The 19,676-nt window shown below is 51.2% G+C and overlaps 1 protein-coding gene across 4 annotated transcripts in view; it reads left to right on the top strand.

The window, feature by feature from the left end:
• EPHB1 (EPH receptor B1) overlaps positions 1-19,676 on the top strand; it is a gene marked incomplete at its 5' end in the record, with an annotated part of 63,089 nt that overhangs the window by 28,346 nt on the left and 15,067 nt on the right. For all 4 annotated transcript variants that reach the window (XM_080349750.1, XM_080349749.1, XM_080349752.1 and 1 more), the window contains 2 exons: positions 15,811-15,966; positions 18,417-18,752. In XM_080349750.1, the coding sequence (XP_080205876.1) occupies positions 15,811-15,966; positions 18,417-18,752 (492 nt within the window). The remainder of the gene's footprint in view (positions 1-15,810; positions 15,967-18,416; positions 18,753-19,676) is intronic.

Here is a 19,676-nt window from a genome sequence, read left to right as displayed (position 1 = left end):
GCCCGAGCCGCTTTCATCTGCCTCGTTATTTCCCCGGCCAAGCTGCGGGAGCCGGGCGGCCGCCGTCGGGCCCGGCTGCAGCGGAGCTGCTCTGCTTCTTGGCATTAATTGGAAATGATCTTTTTTGTTGTTTTATTTTGGGTTCCCCAGCCACACCGCCAGGGTGCTGCTGCCTGCTGGAGTCCTCTGCAGCGCGGGCTTATGAATATGGAAATGGCACTTGCTGCTTTTCATCTCCGTTCGCCGTTCTGATGAATATTTCCCAAATACCGTTGGAGGATTTTAAATTTTTTTTTCTGTTATCTTGACTTGCTGCCCATTCCTTCTCCTCTCTCAAATTAAGGTGTTGTTTTTGCACACTGCTTGGAAGAAAGAGGGGTTTTTGCATGAGAAACTAACCTGGTTTTGTTGGTGCTTTTCAAATAGAAAATAGGCACCACCAGGTTGAGGAAGGATTGGGAAGGAGGAGAAGCTCAAAGGGTTATGTTAAAGTGCTTTAGGGCAGATTTTGGGGAAGGACGTGTCAAGAGGAGGTCTGACTTGGACCTCTTATGGTGCAGGTGGCACCAGGCTTGGCTGTGATGCTCTTTGGGGTGGCCATCATGGTGGCCTGTAATTCCAGACACGTGCAAATAGCAAGCCTGGGATTCAAGCTGTGGACAAACTGGTTGGTTCTTTTGCTTTAAACCTGGGAGCTTGTGTTAGTTTTCACTGTGAAAATAAACATTCCCACCTTGTCAGGGTGGGGCTGGTGATGCCTTCCATGCCAGGGCTCCATAAACTGGGAAACCACCAGTGTCTGTACGATTTCATATCGAGCAGAATCACCAGTGGGTTCCTCTGAGTCCTTGAGATGCTCCATTGGAGGGAGGGCTCTTCGCAAAGCCGAGCATTTCTGGCGAGACGTTCCTCTGCTGTTGACTAAACAAACGGAAAGCGCACATGGTTTTATGGCAAAACGACATTTTCTCATCGTGGAAAAAACATAAATAATCATTTTAGCTAAAGACTGGCATTGGGAAATAATGTCGTTTTGCCAGAAATGTAGAGAAACAGTGATAATGTAAAACTGCGGCAGCTTTTGGTGGTGTTGACCTTTCTACCTGCCGCTGGCTGGGGTGGTGGACGTGGCCAAGGTCTTGGGTGCTTTGGGAGGAGCATGTTGCATCTACCCGGCTCTTGTTGTTGGGCAGGACAGATGGACAGGGACAGCAGGACACGGGAGGCACAAGAGCAAACCTGTTGGTGTTAGACCTGTCTCTGTGGCTTTTTTTGTTTCTTCTTCTTGTGCAACCCCCAAAACACTAATGATGCGTTCATGCCACCAAAGCTGCACCCAGCAGACCCCTGTGCTTTGGGGAATTGCTGAGTTTTCTGTCCCATGGCGATGTCTCTGGCTGTGTTGCCTCTCCTCGTTAGGACTTTGGAAAATTCACCGCACCGAGTGAAAAATCCGACCTGGGGTTAGACTCCAGCTTCTTGGGAGCTTGTGTGCACCTTTTTGCCAAAAAGCTTCTCCTCGTATCCCCATGGATCTCGGAGACCAGGAGGGAAGAACTGAGCCCACTGCAGCCCTTCCCAAAGGTCTACAGGCAGGAGGTGGCACATTGCGAGGCTTAGAAATGATAATTTGTTGGGTTTTCTCTTTGTCTTTGCACCGTCGAAGGGCTCGTGCTCTCCCGCTGGCTTTGCCTCGCCGGGACACTGCCGGGAGCCATGTGTTCCTGACATTGTCTCAAAGCCTTCGTCAGCCTGAGATGAGCCACTTAATGAGCCTGCGGGAACTGTCACCAAGGAAAGGAAAAAAAAAAGAAATTAAAAAATCCCTCGGTATTTTAAGGCTGAGAAAATGGGCTTAATTTCTCAGCAGTGGGGAAAAGAAGAGGGTTGGATTGTTGAGCTCCCAGCACCCCTGGGACACCGGCTGTGCCCATCATGGGGCTGTTAGACCGGAGCGGGTCTGTGCTAACAGCCGAGCTCAGGGCCGCTCAGGGACTCATTAATCCCGGCTTTTATCGGCACTTAGGCGCTTGTAGGAGGTGCAGACAGAGCGCGGTGTTCATCAGGGGCATCTCGAGGCCCGAAGAGATTGCCGCTGTGTTTTACCGTCAGTCACAGGGGGGTCGTTCCCCCCATGAGGTGAAGGGAGGTTTTCTGTATCGATTTGCCGTGTTATGTGTTTGCTGGTTGGGATTTGGTGCCGAGCTCCTGGCTGGCACGAATCCACGTTGCTCTTCGTTGTACCCAAAAACCCGTCGGGACCGCTTGCCCCGTCCTCTCCATCACCTCGTGCCCATCAGAGCTGCGGGTCAATGAGAGATGGAGGCTGGTATTGAATCCGAAAATGAATAATTCATTGGGTTGCGATAGCCCGTGCTCCGTTCGGGTTGATATTAAACCCATTCGTCTTGCTCTGCCTTGCTTTATGGCTTCCCCGCGTGGTCAAGGTGCAATGCATCATCGAGGTGGGAGGAAAAGCAGGAGTCGGGATCGTTGGGAGGCCGAGGAAATTGTTCAAGACTTTGGATGAGCTGGGTGGATTTCGCTGCTTATCCTTCAGCAAAGTTATTAAACCCTTTCTCTGGTGGTGTTTCACTCTGAAATCTAATGATGGCAAGGTAACACCTCACTAGAAAATAACAGCAGTTGTGGGTCTCTCAGCTTTTATCCCTTTGGACTCTGAGGATGGGGCACTGAGTTTGTATCTGCTGGAATCATGCTGACATTCTCTCTGCCTTCCCAGTACCAGGCGATAACTCAATTTCACAGAGAAGCCAGTGAAGGATAAAGTTGGGGTCTAAATCAGTGTTATGCTGAATTTTTACTTTGTATTTATAAACTACAGGAGAATGAGTGAGAGAGCAGTCTGGCTGCTTCCTGGGCTTGCCTGGCTTTCATTTTCCCCTCCTGGCAAATTTCTGCCGTAGCATGGTCAGGATAACGAACCCACCTGTGTGCTCACAACAGCTGGAAATCTGAGCTAGCGGGGATGGCAAAATTAAAGGAAAAAACCTCACAAAATAAGATCAAAGCTGGGCTGAGATGCAGAGGCTGCTCTTTGAGCGTCCCCTGCATCCCCTGCATCCCAAGTGTCCCTTGGATCCCAAGCATCCCCTGCATCCCAAGCATCCCCGGCATCCCAAGCGTCCCCTGCATCCCGAGCATCCCCTATATTCCAAGCATCCCCGGCATCCCAAGCGTCCCCTGCATCCTGGGCATCCCCTGCATCCCGAGCATCCCCTACATCCCAAGCATCCCCGGCATCCCAAGCGTCCCCTGCATCCCGAGCATCCCCTATATCCCAAGCATCCTCGGCATCCCAAGCGTCCCCTGCATCCCGAGCATCCCCTGCATCCCAAGCGTCCCCTATATCCCAAGCGTCCCCTGCATCCCGGGCATCCCCTGCATCCCGAGTGTCCCCTACATCCCAAGCATCCCCTGCATCCCGAGCATCCCCTACATCCCAAGCATCCTCAGCATCCCAAGCGTCCCCTGCATCTCAAGCATCCCCTGCATCCCGAGCATCCCCTGCATCCCAGTCCCCCAGCCCTGCTTCAGCTGCCGACAGATGCACCAGAACTGGGGGGTTTATTTTGGCCTTGTCCATCCTTTTGGTTTCTTCGTCTCCCTCCGTTTGTCCGTCCCTCCTGCCTTGTGTGTGGAGGGCTGGATTTGGGGAAGGGGGCAGCAGAGAGGACACATCCCACCAGCGGAAAGACCAGCAGTGAGCAGCCCTGTGCCGGTTCCCCTGTCATCCTCCCCTTCCACCCAGCAGCCCTGGTGATAATTACCCATTTCCTCCATTTGTCCATCACAGGAGGCTGCAAACAATAGCTGAGTGCAGAATTTATAAAGCGATTTTTAAAAAATAATAATAATTACAAGAATTTTATAATCAGTAGCAGAATAACTTGCTAACTCTTCAAAAAAGGGAGTCTTGAAGTTTTCCCCCTCAAATTGTTGCTTGTGCTGAGAACTGGCTCTCTTCACTCTCTTTGCCTCTGTCTTTGTATTGCAGGGTCTGCAGAAAGGCCCTTTTTTGGGTTTTTTAGGGTGTTTGTTTGTTTGGGGTTTTTTTGTTGTTTGTGTTCTCCATGCTGCTGGTCCATGTACTTCCCCTGCTCTTGGATTTGCTTTAGTGGAGCTGAGCCACCCCAGCTGGCTGGGAAGAGCATCCTTCTCCTCTGGTTTTGAAGCAAAAATGTTTTCGTAGTAGGATTTCAAGTAGGATTTCAAATTTTTCTCCTTAAAGAAGCTTGTTTGGTGGCACAGGATGGGGTGGCCGGTGTGTCGGAGCTGCTCCTCCCCAGGCATCGCTTGGGTGCCTGGGCCACAAGAGCCATCCAAAAAGCTGCTTTTAGCCCAAAGTGAGAGCACCCGCACAGCCGGGGCACTTTAGCGACAGCTGAAACATCCAGGGGGTGTTTTATTCCCTGTTTAGCTGAGCCACAAACCTTGCTCAAAATAGACCTTTTCCTCCTTTTTTATGGTTTTTTTGCACAATATCAAGTTTCCTGCCCCCTCTCTCCCACCCGAGCTGTGCTGGGAAGTAGCAGCTCTCCCGGCTCTTCCTGAATCCGGGGGTGACACTGTAGGGACGGGATGATGCTGTAGGGACAAGGTGATTGATGCGGAGGGACAGGGTGATGCTGGAGGGATGGGATGATGCTGGAGGGACGGCGTGATGCTGGAGGGACGGCGTGATGCTGTAGCGATGGGGTGATGCTGTAGGGGCAGCAAGATGCTGGAGGGACGGGGCGACGCTGGAGGGACAGCGTGATGCTGGAGGGACATGGTGATGCTGGAGGGACAGCGTGATGCTCCCCTTTGTCGCAGGGGCTTTGCCTTCTGGCAACCATCTCCCCGCTTCTGCCACTGGGTGGAACAGGCAGCCCAGTTTTACCAGGGCCACACTGCAGGGGAGAAGAGTTTGAATAGCTACGCCTCAAAAAAAAAAAAAAGAAAAAATTGGAAAGAAAACAGAAAAAAATGTGTGATTTTTCTTAAATTATGCCTTAATAAAGGTATCCATTAACCCCTGTAATAATTTTGCAAGGGAAATGTCCAGGAAAACCTTGTTAATTTCTTTTTTTTTTTAATGAGTGTGATGGGTTTTAATGGAAGTCTTAATTAGATGTTATTAGCCAAAATGTTCCTCTGGTGGATTCAAGCCCTTTTCTCTCCCCTAGCGCAGCGATGGGGAAGGACTGTCTGTCTGTCTGTCTGTCCTGGATGTGGCTGGGTGGAGGCCCAGGCCTTGCTCCCTGGCTCTTCCCCCCAAATCTCCAGTAGGGTCCAGGGTCTCAGCACCACCATCCAGCCCCCTCCAGAGCAGAAAGGAGGGAGAAACCTGGAAATAGCTCTGGAAACGGGGTGAGCAGGGGCCTCAGAGGGGTTACAGAGCAGCCTCTGAGCTGTCACTTAGGGCTTGATTTTTCTGCATGGTGATTTTATATTTTTCCTCCTCAAATTGTACTGTGGGCCGTTTATGTATTTCTCCCTGCTCTATAATGAGAACTTCTGAGTGATATCACAGAATGTTAGGGATTGGAAGGGACCTCAAAAGATCATCTAGTCCAATCCCCCTTCCAGTATTAAAACAGGAAGAAAAACGTGCTCTTGGAGGAGCTGCCATGGCCACGAGCGTCCCCGCAAAACCCACCCAGGTTTTTAACCTCCCCTTTTGTCCCCAGCCCCGGTTCCCACCCCAGCAGCATCACGTCCAGGGCCGGGATTGTTCTCCAGGACAATGGCAGAGCCGGAGGAAGCGCCGGATCTGGGCGCCCGCATTGTTCCAGCCCTGTTTGCAAACCGCCAGCACCTGGCAAAGCCACTGACTCAGCCTGCTGAGTTTTAAAGCCTTTCTATAACTTTTTCCTTTATTTTTTTAAAGTCACGAGAGAGCTCTTTTGGGAATGGCTTCAGCCTGTGATGTTTTGCTGCTGTTTGTTTGCAAGGGCTGGGGACCTCAGTTGTGTTTGAGGCTGTGCTGCAGCAGACAATAATAATTAAAAATGGAGATTTTTTTACCCTAGCTGGTTAGTAATAATAATAATTAGAAAAAGGAGTGTTTTTACCATGGTTTGCTAGTAATAAAGGAAAAAAAAAGAGTCTTTCCCCCCTTGCAAGCCATGCAATAGCTCACTGGCATCCCAGTGTTTGGGAGCCATGCCCTGGGGTTGCATTCGGGCTTTGCGCGTCTCCTGCTTTGGGAAACAGGCCTTGGCTGATGGTGTTTTAATGCGTGGTGTAAATAGAAGCCGTGAAAAAGCCGTGGAGTTGGTGGAACGAGTCGAGGAAAGATGGAGGGGAAAAAGAAAGCTCAATGAGCACGAATTATTGAGGTTTTAATTTTCCCCCCATGGTGACAAATGGAGTGATGCCCTGGGTGTCACCTCCCAGTATGTTAAAAGTGGTTGTGAACCGCATGGCTTACTTTTCACATTAAGCCCTACTTGTGTGATATTTGTCGTGTGAAAATGGGTTTTTAGGATGAGAGAACTGTGAGCTGATCACCTTGATGCTTGGTGTGGCCGTGGCCATTGCTGCCTGTGATGCTCTGGTCCATGCGGGTAAAGCTTCGCCCTCTCCTTGCTTTTTGGGGTGGGGGTGGCAAAGCGCAGGGCACGGGGCTCCCACCTCAGCTCTGCTTTCTGGGCTTTGCTGTCTAAAAGCAGAGGTGTCCTGGGGAACTGATATACAAGGGGAATTAGGAATTAAGTTTCCACCCCAGCTTGACTCTGCTGGGCCTGCAGCCTGGACGCTAAATTGCCCGTGAGGTGGGACTTGATATTGGCATATTTTGATCTGATTTTTTAATTTTTTACTTTATTATATTACCTATCTGCATCCAGGTGTGATAACACCAAGGTGCTTAAAACCATTAGCTCAATAAACTTGCTCTGACTGTAGCTTTGGGACAGGTTGATGCACGTTGGCACGTGTCCCCTTGGTGGCCCGTCACCCTCCTTGGGAACAAAGATTATTTTGGTACTTGTGGGTTTTGCTCTGCTGCAAAATGAGGAATCTGTTCAAAAGCTTGAAATGGTTCTGGGCACAGCGAGAAGGTTCTCTGGGCGTCTGGCTAAGCCCAAACATCCCTATTTTGCCATGGACATCAGTTTGAACATGTTGGGTGAGCAGGGCTGGGATGGTCGCATCAGGGTGAGACCTGGAGCTATCGCATACCTCCCATCTCCACATCCCATCCGCTCACGAGCTCTTAATCACATATTATTATTATTTAAGACAACTTATTCTTAGAGAGCCCAAGGTGCAAATTATAGTTCCCAGCTAAGAAAAGCTTCCAGAGCTGCCTGCGTACAGTAAATCCCCGCAATCTCGGGTGGCTCTGACTTATGCATAGCAGATGTTGAAGATGGAGGAGACCGTTACTATTTCTTTTTCCCCTCTTGTTGCTGCTGTTGGTGGGTGTTTTGGTAGGGAGACACTGCTGGTTCTCAGAGGTGGGGTTTTGGGTGCTCTCTACCCCGCAGCCACTGCCTTGGGTTTCAGTCTTGGCCCCAGTGGTGGCACCAACACAGCGCCAGCTTGGTCATGCCATTTACAGAAAGTTTTTTCCCAAAATCTGGTGGTTTTTGAGCAGGTTACCTGCCATGGCGCGGGGTTGAGCTGGTGCAGGGCTCGTAGAATCATGGAATGGTTTGGGTTGGAAAAGAATAGAGTGGAGAGGGAGAGCATGGGCATGAAAAAATAAATAAGAGGAAGGGAGATGGGTAAAACTTTCGGAAATTGCTTTTTTAGGTGTTTTCTGGCTCCCAGAGGTTAGGGCTGATAAGAGCCGCTTGGCAGGAGCAGGGCAAGTCAATGGCAGTGGGTGGGAAAGGAGGTGTTATTAAAAGAGAGAAATTGCACAAAATATATGGATGTGATGCTCATGTATAGAAATAATAATAAATTGCACCTGGCTGCCAAAAATATGTTTTGCTGCTGAAAATGCCACCCTGGGGTGGAAAGGGAGCTTTGCTGAGGCCTCGTGGGATGATGGTGGCATGATTGCTGGGACGTGTGACAGAAGGAGCAGCTGGTGCCACCGGTCCTTGGGTTGTGCTGCGTGTCCCCCCTTCTCTCTGCGGCCAGGTAAGGAGGTGCCTTTCCTCCGAGGAATAGTAATTATGCCTTATTCTGTTATAAATATTCATAGGGGAGCTCTCTTAATTACTTTTCTAATTAATTCCATGAGTGGGACTCTTGTGGTTGGTGAGGGATGTGGGGAGAGTGGTTGCGCCGTGGTCGGGGCATCTTCCCCTCGCCGAATCCATCCTCCCTTGCCGAATCCATTCCTTGGCACCGTCCTCAAGCAATCAGCCAAACCACAGCCCCCGGGGCTCTTTGCCGCTGAGAAGGGAAGGGTCCCACTCCATGATGGGACATCCCACCACTGCAGTGCCACCCAAGGCGTGATGTTCTCCAGTGCCGTGGCATGGACACGAGGAGACTGTATGTCCACGTCCCTGCCCCATGGCTAAAACTCCCCCAGCCCCATCCCGGGCTGACTCAGCCTTTTGCGGCATCAGCACTAATGAGAACCACTTCGGGCATAATTAATAAGCACTTGATGTTCTCTAGATTGAGGGGACACTGGGTGGCGTGAGGAGGAAAAAGTGCTTAATTAGTTGCTATTAGGAAGGGGAGATATTTGCTTCCCAGGCAGGAGGGGTTTGTGCTTCAGATGCCGCCCCGATTTCCCAATCAGAAGAGGGGTTGGAGTTGCAGAGCAACATTGGTGGTTCCCGAAATATCCCCGGAAGGGCTCAGCATAATTTCCAAGGGGTTTCTAACTGCTGTATCTGCGGAAAGAGCTGCTCCCTGAGATAGACCCACCATGAGTTTGATGGCAGCTCGCTTTCCTGCTCGGTCGGTGGCTCAACAGCTCACGCGGGTGTTAGGTGGTACATGAAAGTATCGACTCTTGCATACGACCTCCGGCCCATGTCCATCGACCCCTGGAGTCTCACATTGCTGTGGTTCACGGGGGAAATAATCTAATCTGGTGACTCCTCTGTTGAGCCTGCTGCCTGGAGTGGGTGTAGGACATCCTCTGGGGCTTGTGTTTTTGGGACATGCCTGAATTTTGATCCCCCCCAGTTGCTTGCTCCAAACTCACCGGGAGGTTTGTTGCAGGTGACATTGTCCTGGTGGTCCCCTCTGCTTGGCCCCGTTGACCAGAACCTGTGTGATCTGACACACATCAGCATCGCCAAGGTGGCCCGTGAGCATCGCTTGCCTTAGCGGTGCCAGCCACCCTAAACTCAGCTTTAGTTGTATCCCCGTCAGTAAAACCAAACCTGCCCCGGGTTGCAAGGGTTTCCTGAAATCCAGATTATGGCTGTGCTTGTGGTTAAGACAGGGCACCCAGCTATGACAAACCAACCCGGTTTTTAGAAATGGGTGAAGCGGTGGGACAGGAGCAGCATCCAAAACCCCTGGGCAGAGCTTGGCTTTCCTGCTCTGCTCCCAGTGCCGTCCAGCTCGCCGGCACTGCTCCTGTCCCACTCACTCATCCTATCCTTAAATTGCTTTTTGTCACTGGTGTAGGATGGATTTCTTGGCTTGTTCCCCAGCCCTGAGCCCTGGTTTTAATGTACAGCAGAGATGTAAATGTTCGTCTAGCGCCAGTCGGGGCGGGGAAGCCCGGGATAGGGGGTTGGACATCGCTGTCTGTTTAGTGGTAAATCAATCTCCCCTTTCTTAGATCGCATCCCCGGGGAGAGTTATGTCGTGGCATTTAATTTGTGGCTAGTATTCAGATAGCTCCTGGCCTCGCTGCCCCTCGGGGTTTGGAGCAGTGGTGACAAACTCGGTGGTGACAAAACCAGCCCCATCCTGGCAGCCCCGCCAGAGGGAAGAGGCTGCGGCCGCTAAATATGCTTTTAAAGAAGAGTATAAGGAGGCTAAATAGCCGCAAATCATCACCAAGAACTCCATCCCCCTTCATTGGTTGAGTCAGAATAATAAGCTCGGGCAGCGTTAGGATGATGAGGAGCATCTGGTGCCAATCACCGCTGTGGGCACATGGGGCTGGTTGCTCCACCGTAAGCCTCCCTGCCTATATGAATGAATTGTCAGTGTTTGATCAAATTATTTAGTGTTTGGTCACTGAAAGTGGGTGCTCGGAGAGGCAGTGCCAGCCTCATCCTTCCCTGCAATGCCTCGCTCTGTTGTGATGCTTTAATTCCTAGTGGGAAGAGCTGAAACACTGGGGAGAAATGGAGATGGGCTGGGGGTCTCCATGAGCTGCACTAGCCGTGTTTCACCCCGATTTCTCGTGCAAAAGTGCTGGAGCAGAAGGTCGTTGTTATTTATATTTTATATATATATTTATGTAATGTGCATCACTATTTTGCCGTCTGGTTTATGGAAAGGAGTGGAAGCTGCTGACAGATGGAGCTGCGGTGAGAGATGGGGCAACCTTGGCCTGGTACAAAGTGGAAACTAAAGGAAAGCAAAACCTGAGTGGGTGAGAAGTGATTTGCAAAAGTGACCTTGAAAGTTGGTTGTTTGGTTTTGTCTTATTTTTCTGCCCCATTGACCGTTTCGGAGCGAGCTGGCAGCCCCGCGGCGCCGTCTGCACAGGGCCTGTGTTCATCCAACAAACAGGTTTGGGACAGATTTCCTCCTTAGACCTCCAAAATCCCCCCAACCGTGAAAAAAAGAGACAGCCAAGCCCAGAGTGGTGCTTAAATGGGCAAGCCTGGAAAGGTGGGTGCCACAGCAGGGAGCCAAACCCGACTTCTGCCATGCCTTAGTCTGGGCTTAAAGTCGCTCTTTAGGGTAAGATATCAACTAAAGCATTGGTATCAAAGCTCTTTTGCAGCCAGAGACCCTTAATTTTCCCAAGCCCACCTTCCTGGGGGAGAAATGCTGCTTCTTAACCCAAGTGCCTTTCAAATCCTGCCCCATACCTTCCTGCTTCAATTTGAGAAAACAAAAACAAACCCAAAAACCCTGAGAAGGGAAAAACCACGTTGAATTTGACTTTCCCTCCACAAATAAAACATGGCGAGCCGAGCATGGCAGCCGCTGATTTTAATTTACATGTGTCCCAAGGCGGATCTAAACCTATTCCTCCGGAGGTGAAGGGCTGGTTTAATTAACCGGCTGTGTAACGAGGAGCCGGGGCCTCTTCCCTCCGCACGCTGGGGAGAGACGAGACCCATCGCTTGCAGGATGCGAACCCAGGCTCTGGGAAACTGGTGTTTATCTCATGAATTTCTGCCTTGACAGAACCCAAAATAGGGAAACAATGTGACGAGATGGTACTGGTTGTAATTAGGTTGGGTGAGCGCTCTGGGTGATCTGAAGTGGTGGGAGTTTGTGCGTTTGGTGAAGTTTGCACCAAAATGATGTTTGGTGGCTGATGGGGCATTTCTGGGTACCCTCCCTCCCCTCCTCTCCAGAGCACAGCTTTACGTGCTTGATGGGAAAGGGAATCAGATCATTAGAAAGTCAAAATAGAGGAAAAAAACCCACAAAACAACCCCCCACGAGAGATGCAGGAGGGATGACGGGAGAGCATCAAGTAGGGATGCAATTAAATCTCTGGCAACGAGCGCCCGCTCCCTGCTTGGATGTTTGTAGAGGGGATGATGAGGGCACTCTTGTCATCCTTTGAAGATGGGGACATCGCAGCCCCTGCCGGCGACATGAGGGTGACAGTTTGCCCAATTCTGCTGATTTTTTTTCCCTTTAAACTGCATCCCTGGTGTCATCAGCACATCAAAGCGATGCAAATTCAAAAGCATCAGTTGTGTCACAGCCCGTGGTGACACTGGGGCTCTGCAGCCTGGTGTGTGTGTCCCCCGGGGACACGGTGCCACCGGTCCCCTCAGCGCTGCTTGCATGCTCTTGCTGCTAAAATACCCGTCATTTGGAAGGCTGAAAAATTGATTGGGTTTTTTTTTTTTTTTGGTATGCTTAAAGATAATTATATTCTGTGTCAAAAGCATCTGCAAAATGTACAGGGGGTTTCTCGCAAGTGTCTCCTCTCTTTTTTCAGTTTTCATCCAAAATTGTGAGCTTCGTGCATAAAGTATTTGGTTTAGGAGACAAGTTTTATTTCTCTTAATGAAAAATTGTTTGCAGAAAGTGGGGAAATGGCCCTGAATCCATTTCCAGCGGGCTGTAAGTGCAACAAGCTGCGGTTCCTCCTTCTTTCGTGGCCCACGGTGTCCTCAAACCCAACAGGGCACCTTCCCCACTGCCCATCTCCCAGGGGTGCTGGTAGGTGCCAGCCACACGTCTTTTTGGAGCAAGGCTGGATTTTCTAGGCTTTTCTAGAGCCTTTGAGGGTGACATTCCTCTCCGTGCCACCATCTTCCTTAAAGGCATCATCTTGTGTAGCACTATTACTTCTAACCCATCTTTTCACCACCTGCTGTGTTGGCATGACCATGGGCACATGCTTAAAGACACAGGTTTTGCTCTCCAAAGGTGTTGGACCCAAATGGGCACCCAAAACGAGTGTGAATTTGGGAAAAGCTGGCAAATGCAGTTATCTGTGCCCCAGTGGTGACGTCGGGGCCATGGGAATGATGAGACGGTGCAGACTGTCGTTTCTGCGAGTGAAGGGAGCCGGGGTGGGGAATCGCAAGCTGAAGTCTGTAATTCTTTGCAGAAGCTTGTATTTTAAAACCCAGTAAAGAAAAAAATGCCACTCTGCATCCCCAGGGAGCTTTACAGCGAGTTAATACAGAAGAGATGTCTCCTTCCTTTCTTTCTTTCTTCTTCTTTTTTTTTTCTTTGACTGAAGCTTCCCTGAGAGAGTAATTAAAAAGTGCAAGTTCCAGGCGTTATCCGAGAGGATTTATTCTGAAAAATGAAACGCTTGGATGCCCCCACACTTGCACTCTTTGTGCTGAGGCTCTGGTCTGTTGGTGGCGGTTTGCCTGGGGCTGGATGAGCAGGCAGGTCCCACTTACCTCCGCTCTTTTTGCAACCCCGGCACCTGAAATACACGGGTGCGGGGTACACGCTGTTAAGACAGCAAAGTTTTCAGCAGCAAAAAGCCTCGTTGCTTGTTCAATAATACATCCCACCCTGTGCAAGGTGGTGACGGAGATGCAGGTCTGCGGTGCCTTTGCCAGGTGGGACATGGCCACATCCCAACCCAAAAGCTTTTGGGGGGTTATTCAGCCCTGTGGGGTGCTGCAAATTTGCTGCCATCCCCACCATCACCCTTTAGGCACGAGAGAGATTTGCATCTATATTTTTTCCAAAAAAAACCCCTCCAGTGATGACATCTCACTGCAAGAAGCCTGGGTTTAAGCAGCCCCGCAGCGATGCTCCACCTCATCTCCAAACGCCTGCGTCAGCCTGGGAAAGGGCTTTCCTGCTTCATCATTTACAAACTTGCCCTTAGTGCTTAAACACGAGAAAATAGATAGTTAAGCACATCATTAATCATACCCAGCCCACACAATCAACAATCAATTAATTCTCCTCCGGGCAGAAGGGATGAGGGTTGCGGGTTGCAGAGGGAGCCCGTTCCTGCAGGGAATACCGAGGCAGAGCCTCGTCCTGCGCTCGGTCCCAGGCGTTATTGCGGCTCCAGACCTTGCCAGCTCCGGGAAACTTTTTTGCAGTGGCCCTTAAATCACAGCAGACGCTGCACTTGCTGTTAGTGGCGTGATTTATTGCTCCCTCCCGGGCTCGAGCCCTCTATCTGAGCCTTTACGCCCAGACTGCGCGTTTACCATCCAAAGGGTTATGGATCCCACGGTGGGTGAGTGTCCATAAATCCTGAGGGGCCTTGGGGGGGTTTGGCTTTGGTTTTGGCTTTAGGCTCATGGTTCAGCTCCCCCCAAAAAGAGGGGGACCTGGGCAGTGGTGAGAGCGGAGGCTGCAGCTTCGGGAGGAAGGAGAGGACATCAACCTGCCCTGAAACTGCGGGGGACTTGAGGCAAGCACGGGGTAATTACAGGCGAGAAAAGCTAATTGGTAATAATAGCAATTAAGAGGCACGTGCCTGCAGATTACAGGAATTTACGGATAAGCGAAGTGATGAAAGGAACCTGAGGGCACTGGATTGCAGAGTGTGCTTTGCTCAGGTGTTTTGATGAAGCATCACTTGGATTAATTGTAATTAAAAATTAACAAACCCCTTTAACCCACCCACCGTGGGAGGACCACCGAGTCCTCTGCATTCTACCACAGCCAGGTGTGCTACAAGGTGTGTCTGTAGTGCTGTCACCCCCTTGTCCTCCCCTGTGTCCCATCCTGGTACTGCTGCCCTCTCCGTCCTGTTCCTCCAAAGAACCCAGCACGTTTCTGAGCACATTCTCCAACTCCAGAGCCCACAAGTTGCAGGTCTCATGGATGCTAACGCTTGCTGGTGGGACCACAACGCCACTGGGACAGTGTGGGGAGCTGCTGGTGGGGAGAGGTGAAGCAATGGAGATCCACCTCCAAGTCTTCGTGGCCACACATGGTTGTGTCTCCTGCCTTGTGAGTCTGGTGGAACTTGGTGTCTCCAGGGTGCAGGACTTGCAGTGTCCATGGCTCAGGGAAGGGTCTGTGTTGTCATCTCCAAGTTGTCACCCCGAGGCCCTCATGTCCCCACCCCATGTCCTGCAATGCACCGTGGTCCCATATGTCTGCACAACGCAGTGGGTGATGGCCCATAAGGTGCTTCCATAAGGATGGAGATGTCCTCCCATAGTGGGGAGGACAGAGGGCAGCATGAGATGGTGGCTGGTCCCTCTGGGATGCCATGTCCCCATCTGGCTCTTAGCACAGTTGGAAAGAGACGGTTCATCACCGCCAGTTTTGTGCCTAAGGCAGGGAGGGGGGCAGATCTCCTGCATAATAAAATTGTAAAATATTGTTTTGATTTATCCCTTTTTATCATCTTTTAATATCTGGAAAGGCTATGCGAGCAAGAGGCCTTCATGAGTTTTGAATGACAGGTTAAAGGGCTCCAATAAAGATTAGATGGTCCACTATCTCCCAAGGAAATTGCATCAAAGTGGTTCCTCCTGCTTGCTCCTATTAATTTCCTCTTTGTGGCTGCTCAGAGATGCCTCATATCCTGATGCAGCAGACAGGGGCTAAGAGGCACTTTCCATTATCTCGATGATCGCCGTGTTTATGAGACACTTAGGGCGTTTCTCCGGTGAGCTGTGCCTTGGGGCCACACGGAGATGGGACCATGGTGTGTGTGAGGGCAGGAGCCATCACCCCTGGCCAGGTGGTGGAGCAGGATGGAGGGACATCTGGTCCCTCTGTGCCAAAATACAGCTGCTGCTTTCTGGAGCCTTGGGTTCCCTTGGGGTTTGGTGAAGGATGGATGAACATCCCTTTGTTGGTGGGGCAGGGACAAGGGACCCATCGTTGTGACTCCATCTTCCCCCTCTAACCACGGAGCAGACAGCTGATGAACAACACCTCCCCCCGGCACTGATTAAAGCTGTAACTGGAGCATCTTCTCCTTTATGAATGAGTTCCCATTCAGGAAGGTGATTAACCCCAGCCCCAGGCTGCGCGGGCTTAATGAGATGGACCCATCAGATGCTGTCATGGGTGTTGCATCAAATTTTACGTTAAGTATTTAAATTTTGCATGGAAAAAGACCTGAGCTGTGATGTTGGGGTGTTGGAGAGACACATTTTTCCCCTTTTTTGCCTCCTTTTTTCCCCTTTTTTCTCCATTTTCCCCCTTTCCCGCCCTTTTTTCCCCCCTTCCCCCCCCCCCCCCTTTTTTTCCCCTTTTTTTCCTCTTTTCCCCCATTTCCCTTTTCCTCTGCCCCCTCCCCAGGACACAGCCCCCACCTCTCCTCTCCTCTCTCCACAGCCTGCCCGGCAGGGACATTCAAGGCCAGCCAGGGCGCGGGGGTCTGCACGCTGTGCCCCCCCAACAGCCGCTCCACCGCCGAGGCCTCTCCGCTCTGCACCTGCCGCAACGGCTACTACCGTGCGGATTTCGACCCGCCGGCGGCCGCCTGCACCAGTGAGTAACAACTCGGGGTCGGTGGGGGACATGGCAGGGTCTCACTCATCCCCACTGTGGGGGAATAGCATCTCAATCCCTTGGTTTTCACAAAATCCCGGAATGTCAGGGACTGGAAGGGACCTGGAAAGCTCATCCAGTGCAGTCCCCCCATGGAGCAGGAACACCCAGATGAGGTTACACAGGAAGGTGTCCAGGCGGGTTGGAATGTCTGCAGAGAAGGAGACTCCACAACCTCCCTGGGCAGCCTGGGCCAGGCTCTGCCACCCTCACCACGAACAAGTTCATTGTCCTATTTAAATGGAACTTCAATGGCACAGCAGCCTGAAGCCTGGCTTTTGGGGAGAAAAAAGCCCAGGAGAGAATAAAGAGCTGCTGTGTTTTTCACCTCACTGGAGACATGAGTCTCAGCCTTAGCATCACCCCCCCAAATATGCTCCAACCCCTTGAATCAGCCCATCAGAAGCTTTAGCGCAAGGATGCTCTGCACCCTGGGGAGTGCCCAAAATGCACGTCGAAAACAGGGGAAGGATTTGCATGTTTTACTGGATCCCTTCAGCTGTCAGAGCGGAGGTAGTCAGCAGGTAGCACAACTGTAGATAAATCTATATATCTTTATTACGTCTCGTTACATAGCGGATTTACAGTAGCGCTGCGCTACGGGAATACAGCACGAAAAAGTTCATTTGCTGATTTTTATTCCTTCTCGTCGACGTTTAATTTTACGGCCCTCTAATTCGAGGTGCCAGCTGTTCGCCCACAAAGTTTCTCCATGTCAGAGGAGTTAAATCACAGTGCAGTGCTGCTCTGGACCTGAGCCCTTCCCCAGGGTGGTACCTGCGGGTCTGGTCCCCAACTGTGGCCCAGGGAGGGAATTAATTGGAGAGGCAGTGATTTGCCTCTAGGCCAGGGAAAAAAGGTGGTTTTCTCCCTTTTTCTAGAAAAAAAATCTAGAAAACATATTGTCTGCTTAAGATACTAAGACGGGGATTGGTTTAAGGTTCCTTGAGATGGGTGTCAGCTTTTTTTGGGGGTAACTTGCTATTTATTGATTTTCATCCGCATCCTTTGCGAGTCCTCCAGGCTGAGTCTCCCTGGGGAACTGGTGTCCTGCCCCCAGCGCGTCCCCCTCCCATAAACCCTCTTTGACATCTCCACTATGTGCTACTGTGATTTTGGGGAGCCCCACAATGGGATGTCAGCCCTACAATGGGATGTCTGTAGAGCCTCGAGTCCATGAAAGCGAGGACCCCACACTGGTAGCTGGAGAATTAAAGCAAATGGAAATTTTAAATTTTATTATTTTTTTTTTTTAAATACATTTTTTTCTAGGCATTTGAACAAAACACTTTTATCTGCAGTATCTGTAGCAGAAGCTCAGGGAGCAGGGTGACCTCCCCATCCTGTGTCACCTCAACGCAGATGAAGCCACCTCTGCCCATCCCATCCTCAGACACTAATGGGGCTAATTTATCTGCAAGCACTAACGATGTTGCCCAGCACACACACGTGGAGAGCTCCCTTTGGGATGCTTTTCCCCAAGACAGAGTGTGCTTTGCTCTCTTAACCTTTCCTCGTGGGTCAAGTCCTCCATCATTTTTATTGCTCCCCCCATGGTGGCAAAGTCCTTTTTCTTCCTCGGAAGTGCAGCACTGAGCGCAGCCAGCAGGAGTAATTAATTGCTTTCCTTACTTAATATAACCCAGCAGCCAGTTTTTGTGGTTTTGGCTGTGGAGCCAGCCTGGCTAACCCCAAATCCTTGCCCAGACCTGGGCAGACACGTTTGTGCCTCGATGATGCCTGGATTCCTCCTGAATCGCTCCCTCTGGACTCCGGCCCCGCTCCAGCAGCACGTGCAAGCGGAGCTGCGTTCTGTTCCCATCTTCCGAAGCAATTGCGATGGCTCCTGGTGGATTTTAATGCGATTTTAAGCTCTCATCCAGCATCTGAGCTGCTCGCGAACCAGCGAGCGGTGCCGGCTCTCCTCCACGCCATTAGAAACCTGGGCTCCCGACTTGAGTTATCAAACAATTAATAACCACTTTCCATTTTTTACTCTCTTTTCGCCTGCTGCTCCTCCATTTCTCTGCGGTGCTGGCTAAGTGGTGTTTCTGTCACTGCGATAATCTATTTGAGATGCTTCTCCACGTGAGCACTGGAGCTATCTCAGCATCTCCCCATCATTAAAATGGGTCTGTCTTCATAGGTGGATCTACATGCACTCTGCATGGGGATTTTTGGAGGCTACGTGGGTTTGTGGCATTGGGAGTCCTCATCCCCAGCCCTGAAACCTTCTCTCTGTGGTTGTTATTGCCCATGGGGAGAGGCTGAGCTTGAATTGAGCAAAGCAATGGAGACCAAATCCCTCTTGAAGTGGGAGGTGATGGGTAGACTGATGGACAGAACCATGGGGTGTCCTCCTCCATCTCAATCGCTCTCCTTTCTCTCAGGTGTCCCATCCGGTCCCCGCAACGTCATCTCCATCGTCAATGAGACGTCCATCATCCTGGAGTGGCACCCGCCGCGGGAGACGGGTGGTCGGGACGATGTCACCTACAACATCGTCTGCAAGAAGTGCCGCTCAGACCGACGCGCCTGCTCTCGCTGCGATGACAACGTGGACTTTGTCCCCAGGCAGCTGGGGCTCACGGGGACCCGGGTCTTCATCAGCAGCCTGTGGGCACACACGCCCTACACCTTCGAGATCCAGGCCGTCAATGGGGTTTCCAACAAGAGCCCCTTCCCACCACAGCACATCTCCGTCAACATCACCACCAACCAAGCCGGTGAGTCCGGGGACAGTGGATTTGAAGCCGTATGCTGTAGTTGCGAGCTCTGTCCCCAAAGGAAAAAGCTCCTGGGGTGTGATGGTTGCAGAAAACCACCTGCACCCAGGTTTTCTCCCCAGGAAAGTGAGGAGAAAGGCTAAGAAAAGAGGGACTGGGAAGATGGAGGCCTGGGCAAAGCAAGGAGGACCGATACCTGCTTTTTCTCCCCTTCTACATTGCTCTGGGATGAAGCAGCATTGCCATTTCCTCCTTTTCCCAAGTGGGAACAGGCATGGGGTGAATCCAGCCTTGAAACACATCTGGACTGCCCCAGCATCCCGGGGCTGAGTTCAGGCTCCGTCTCCTGGCACATCCCTTTCCCATCGTTTTCCTCTCATTCCCTTTTCCAGGCTCTCCTGTCTCTTTCTCTTTTCCTGGTCAGCCACAGGTAGCTTGGGGCTGAGCCGCAATGTATGTGGATGGCAAGGGGGTGCAGTGAAGAGCAGGGGGGATGGAAACCCATCTGCTTTGGGCAGAGAAAGAGGACGGTAATTTCTGGTTTAACACCGGCAGCCTTTGCCAACTGCTCCCTTAGGAGAGCATGACAGAGAAGCTGGGTGTAAATATTTCAGTCTCCAGCTCCAGGGAATACAAATCTGTGCTCGTGCCTGGCTGGCGACGCTGTCTCCTGAACCCCCTGCAATCAAACCTGCTTTTTGTTTCCAGGCCTTTTTTTTCTGGGGTAGGATTTTTTGAGTGTTTCTTTGCTCATCTCCCACGCTGGGGGTGGGAGCTGGGAACAGCCGTGTCTGTCTGTCTGTACCCCGTGCTCCCTCTATGTCTTGGAAAGACTGAATATCAACGTGGAAGTGCTCCCAGTGCCGGAGGACGAGCTGCAGGGTAACCTGATGGAAATGCATCAGGATCGGTGCTGTCCCTTGT

This window comes from Nesoenas mayeri (assembly GCF_963082525.1).
Source record: "Nesoenas mayeri genome assembly, chromosome: 9".
NCBI classification, from domain to species: Eukaryota; Metazoa; Chordata; class Aves; order Columbiformes; family Columbidae; genus Nesoenas; species Nesoenas mayeri.
The sequence above is the reverse complement of the archived record's forward strand: the minus strand, read 5'-3'. Positions and strand labels throughout refer to the sequence as shown.